General features: G+C 35.4%; 1 protein-coding gene across 1 annotated transcript; it reads right to left on the bottom strand.

The window, feature by feature from the left end:
* Positions 1 to 753: 753 nt before the first annotated feature.
* On the bottom strand, positions 754 to 4,683 carry LOC107825346 (uncharacterized). Its single transcript, XM_016652195.2, has 3 exons — positions 4,457 to 4,683; positions 1,655 to 1,860; positions 754 to 1,131 (listed from the first exon to the last, which is right to left on the bottom strand). Exons 1-3 carry the CDS (start codon positions 4,556 to 4,558, stop codon positions 867 to 869), a joined length of 573 nt encoding a protein of 190 aa, XP_016507681.1. The 5' UTR covers positions 4,559 to 4,683; the 3' UTR covers positions 754 to 866.
* Positions 4,684 to 5,035: the final 352 nt, after the last annotated feature.

Here is a 5,035-nt window from a genome sequence, read left to right as displayed (position 1 = left end):
AATTTTTCATGTCTCCTCAGGCCTTACAAATCCGAAGCAGTCAGCATTCAACTCTGATTAGATGGTAGGAACTAGGAAGCACCTACCTTCTCTGAGTTATTTGAGTATTATCACTTTAGCCCACGTCAAAAATTATTGATATTCGTAAGCCGATTAAGTATATAAAATTTATACAAAAAAAATATACATTTTTTTTATACTATTTTGAAAATGGCTATACATTGTCATTATGTTAATTCAAATTTATTTTTTTATAAAACATTTCAAAGTGAATTTCTACTTCTTTAATCGTCTGGCTATAAATTTGCATGCTTGAGGTTCTAAAAAGTTATTGCAACTCTTGTAACAACAATGTTCAGTTTTTCATTTACTAAATTAAATTCCAACTGCACATAACCCCAAGGGGTTGTAGGTATTTTCTACTAACTGCTATGGTTGAAAAATTATACTTCCACCCTTGAATTCCAACACCCTTGCATAGCCCAGGGTGTGTTCAAAACACCCTTGAATTTCCTGGCTTCGCCATTGCTCACTTCCACTACCCCATGCAGATAGACAGGACAGACACATATATGATTTACAGACAAATTTCAAGGGCAAGCTAGGAAGCACTAGCATCTAAAGGTGAATATTGCTCCATAACTGCAAATCCACATTGCATTACCTTTGCCACAAGGGGAAGGGGTTCAATTTTCTTCACCAGACATGCAAGTCTTTCTATAACTATCTAATCTATCACTTTGCAAATACCCAAACAGTGAACGATAACCAGATTTTATATCATAGACGAACTTATGAAGTTCATTATACAAATATAGCGCCATGATGGAGGTGATATAGGGCCTAGCTAGTTTCTTCTGCAAAATTTATGCATAACCAGTCATCCCAACATTCGAGCTAGAACGATTTGTCTTATGAGCTGGCTGAGTAGTCGCCTTCGTGAAGTACATGTAGTAATACACATTGAGGATCATGGTTGCAACTGTAAAGACAGCTCCGGCAATAAAGACCCCCTTCCTTAGGGTTTCACAAGAAAAGTTTTCTGCTAAGATCATATCCCGATACTTGGTGTGATAAGCATTTTTCTTTGCTCCAGCAACGAGACATGCTTCTGCAACCAGAAATGTCAGCCTGCAGATGTATAAATATTTAGTACACCTTCGCAAATACAGAAGATGAATCCTTTTAAGATGACTTCAGATATAGTAACATGAAAAATAGTAAACTCTCAGGACACTGCTAATATATCATGTAGAGATCACCCACAAAAGATGCAATTCGGAATATCATCAGCATTAAGAATAAAATGGCAGAAATTATTTGCAAGATGGTGTTGCAATAACTTGATAACAAAGCAGAGTGCAAAAGAGTAAAAACAATGGGAAGAATGCAATAGTTTACTGGTTATCCACCATCAAGCACTCTAATTCGAGACAAGCGTTCAGATACTGGAATTTTTTCCCCCGAATAACAAACATGTGATCTGATTAAGTTTCCTTTTCAAAACATAACATATCATGTATAGAACCATGCATATCGACATGCCAGTAGAATATAGTTCGGTGCTGATTGTTGACTGGATGACCATAATAATGTAGTGGGACTTTTATTTCTACTTAAAAGAGGTAAAGGAGAGCAATGATGAGACTCGTACCATGACGATATGAAGTATATAATGGCCCATGCACGATTTGTACCAGGAGATAAAGGTCTTCCGAAGCACATGCATTTTGTTACTCCCATAAGCAATACCTCGCCTGAAAGAAGAAACAAGAAAGCACCTACTCCATATCCAGTGGCAACATCTGAGGTGTAAACACAATATGTACGATTTGTAACATTATCATCATGCAGAGTACCCTGTCAAAAGGAACCAAATTACACAGCTAATGAGCTGGTTGTTTCAAAGCACAAATCAAAAAATTGATTGGTAGTTTAAGTCATCAGTCCATCAGAGTTAACTGTCATAACAGCCTGTCTCAGTGCCTAGTCATCCAAACCTATAAGACTGTAAAGTTTGATTTATTTGAGTTTTCTCATCACAGCTCAATTCAATCCTACTTGAAGCTCCTCAAAAAAAAATTCTTCATACAATTACCGAGTTTAATTAACTTTTCCGCAAAAAGTAAGGGAACTAGACTTGACATCAATCTACCTTTCCTAATTTTGAACCAGGAAATTATTTGGGGTTTGACACCTTATAATCTCATTGTTTCCTTTTCTGCCTTTTCTACTGGCAACACCTTCTAAGGTCATATAATGAGCTGAAATATTATAGATGGATTGACAGTCATCAAAATGCTGTGTGTTGTGACTATCATGCATGCATAGACTCTCTCACTAAGTCAACATCTTTCTGCTCATATAATTTCCAAAACACCCTTTTCTGCTCTCCTTTTTTTTTTTTTTTTTTTTTTTGACAATGAACACCCTTTTCTGCTCTCATTTTATAAAATAATTCCAGAGGCTTCATCCATCTTTTCTCTTTCTGTTCTAAAAACAGAAGGATCATAAGTCTACTCACTAGTGATACATCCAGATGTCTTCATTTATTACTAGCAAGAAACAGAGAGCATTAGTTTTTCCGTAACTGAATTTTCTATTAACAAATTGTAGACTCTTGCTAGACAAGTCAACACAATAAATCGTCCCATACACCTCAGGCAAGCTGGAAAAGGGGAACACCTAGTGGAAACTTTTCTCCCAAACCTCCAACTTCTTCCAAATCCATTTCCATACCCTTAACTCAAACTAGGGGCTCAACATCAAGTTCCACATTATTTGTATTAGCAGCCAGTTGGATGAATGCGATAGTACTACTGTTTTTTGCAATAATCCTAACACATGTATAATAGCTAAGTATATTGAGCTCATTAGGAAAGTAAAGTACGGATTGTGAATCGAAAAAGAACCCCTCTATAATACGTTTGGGATCATAATAAGGGTTTCCCTGGTATTATACTATGGAAGTTGTCTTATCTTCGCTCCTAAAGATCCTCAAACATTAGATGTGTTAGTTCAAAGTTACCATTCCTACCAAATAGATAATTACATTTTGGATGTAAAAGTTATTATCAGTCTTGAAAACAATTATCTAGGTTCATATCCAGTGTTAGATTGTTATATTTGGCAGTGGATTAGTTCAATTGTCCTTCTAGAAATTGATGATTTTGAAATCAAGTTCACTTCTATGAGAAGGGATGTCTCGCCTTTGTATCAGATAATATAGAATAAACATTTTGGTAAGACATAATTCAGTAATGAAGCACAACCAAAGGACAAGGAGGAATCATTCCAAATAAACTGCAAATCTTAAAGAAATTATAAATCAACTATTTTATACGATCCATAGGCACCATTTGTTAATCAATTTCAACAGATCATAGGCCGTAGCTACTGGTAAAATTGGCTGCTATGAAACATGACCCTCTGAGCCAGTAATTACAGTATTACTTTTTATTCACCCCATTATAATATATTACTAATGACAAGTTATCGACTTCTGATAAAATTCTTCAAATTTTTCATAGACTAAATTCATTCTTCCCATTATACACCTAGCATCTTGATCTTGGTAAGTTAGTGACAAGTTTAATATAGAATTTAAGTTTCATACACTATAGTGATTTTTTTAACCACCAGTCTAATTTAATCTGTTATAGCAAGTTACTTACCATTTCATTGTAGGTTATCAATTGGATGCTACTATTAACTAGAGTTACCAACAGCTACCATCTAAGTTACCAGATTGTGTAAAAATATTGTACACCACGCGTGAATAGAAATTAGATTCTTAGGAATCATTTGATATAAGGGATAAGGATAATAATCCCATGACAGAATTTGGGATTGTACTTATCCCATATTTGGTTATAAGTATTAGCTAATTCCGGGATAAATTTTACAGTAAAGTGGTGGGATGCGAAGCTAATCCCATGGGATATCCTGGTTTATCCCACCTTTGTACCAAACGACCCCTTACTTACATCCTATAATTTTACAATATCAATAATTATAGTAAATTTCTTCTCATTTTCAAATCCTTCATGTTTTCATCAAAGGATATACACAGCACACTTTAATCAATAAGCATCGCCACTCAATTCTATGACGAACATTAACCAAACTGAAAAATTAGCTAAGCATAGAAATAGCATTGCTACAGCCCACCGTTAAACATAACCACAAATTCCATTACAGTCTTTCACACACACAACACTTCACAAAACGAATTAACCATCATAGTACTGAAAATTTCGAAAAGTATCAGAGCCGAGCTAACAAATGCAGCATTTCAGATCTTACAGAAGCAATCGATCAATAGCACGAACACAATTACACAAAATACACAATTCGCACTGGATCTAGCGAAGTTTAAGCTTAATTTATACTCAGGAGCTACTTATATACAAAAATAAAAAATAAACCTACACACACACAGAGGAAAGTAATTTACAGTGCTGCGTCGACGTTCGGCGGCAATGGAGAAACCGAAAGCGGTTAAGCTGACTACTATTACGACTAGATGAACAAGCGAAGATCCTTTGCCTTCCGCCATTTTCTCTAGAAGCTTCTTCGATTTAGGGCTTCACTTAACTGAAGAGTGTGTTAACTCAACTCACTGTGTGTTTGAGTTGTTAGTGTGAGTGTGTGTGTGTGTGTGTTTTGAGTGACTACTTTTTGAGTAGTGTTTAAAGGTTGGAACTTAAAAGAAGAGCTTGCAAATTGTGGAATCTGTTCCTCACGCGATGTAAAGGAGCGTTTGGTATACGCGGGGATGTTTTGTGGGGATATTGGTCGGCTGTTAGTTTGACGCTTTGACTTGTGTGTCTCAATCGCATGCAATTAGATTTATTGATGGGGAAATGATAAGACGTGAGCGTCCTCATGTTGTGGTGGGCCACTTTGTACTTTTTAACTTTTTCTTTTTCATGTTCAAAAGTTAAGTTGTGTTATAAAATAAAAACTATAAAGTAAAGATACGTACAGAAAAACCGATATATTATTCGAATTCAAATTTATATACATAATGAAT

Source organism: Nicotiana tabacum, chromosome 20 (genome assembly GCF_000715075.1).
Source record: "Nicotiana tabacum cultivar K326 chromosome 20, ASM71507v2, whole genome shotgun sequence".
Lineage (NCBI taxonomy): Eukaryota > Viridiplantae > Streptophyta > Magnoliopsida > Solanales > Solanaceae > Nicotiana > Nicotiana tabacum.
Note: the sequence above shows the minus strand (reverse complement) of the source record. Positions and strands in the feature narration are given on the sequence as shown.

Excerpts from the sequence above, each read along its gene's own strand:
- LOC107825346 (XM_016652195.2), bottom strand. The coding sequence starts at position 4,558 with ATGGCGGAAGGCAAAGGATCTTCGCTTGTTCATCTAGTCGTAATAGTA. Across the intron at positions 1,861-4,456 it reads CCGAACGTCGACGCAGCACT|GGTACTCTGCATGATGATAA; the intron begins GTAAATTACTTT and ends TCCTTTTGACAG. Across the intron at positions 1,132-1,654 it reads ATATACTTCATATCGTCATG|GCTGACATTTCTGGTTGCAG; the intron begins GTACGAGTCTCA and ends ATACATCTGCAG.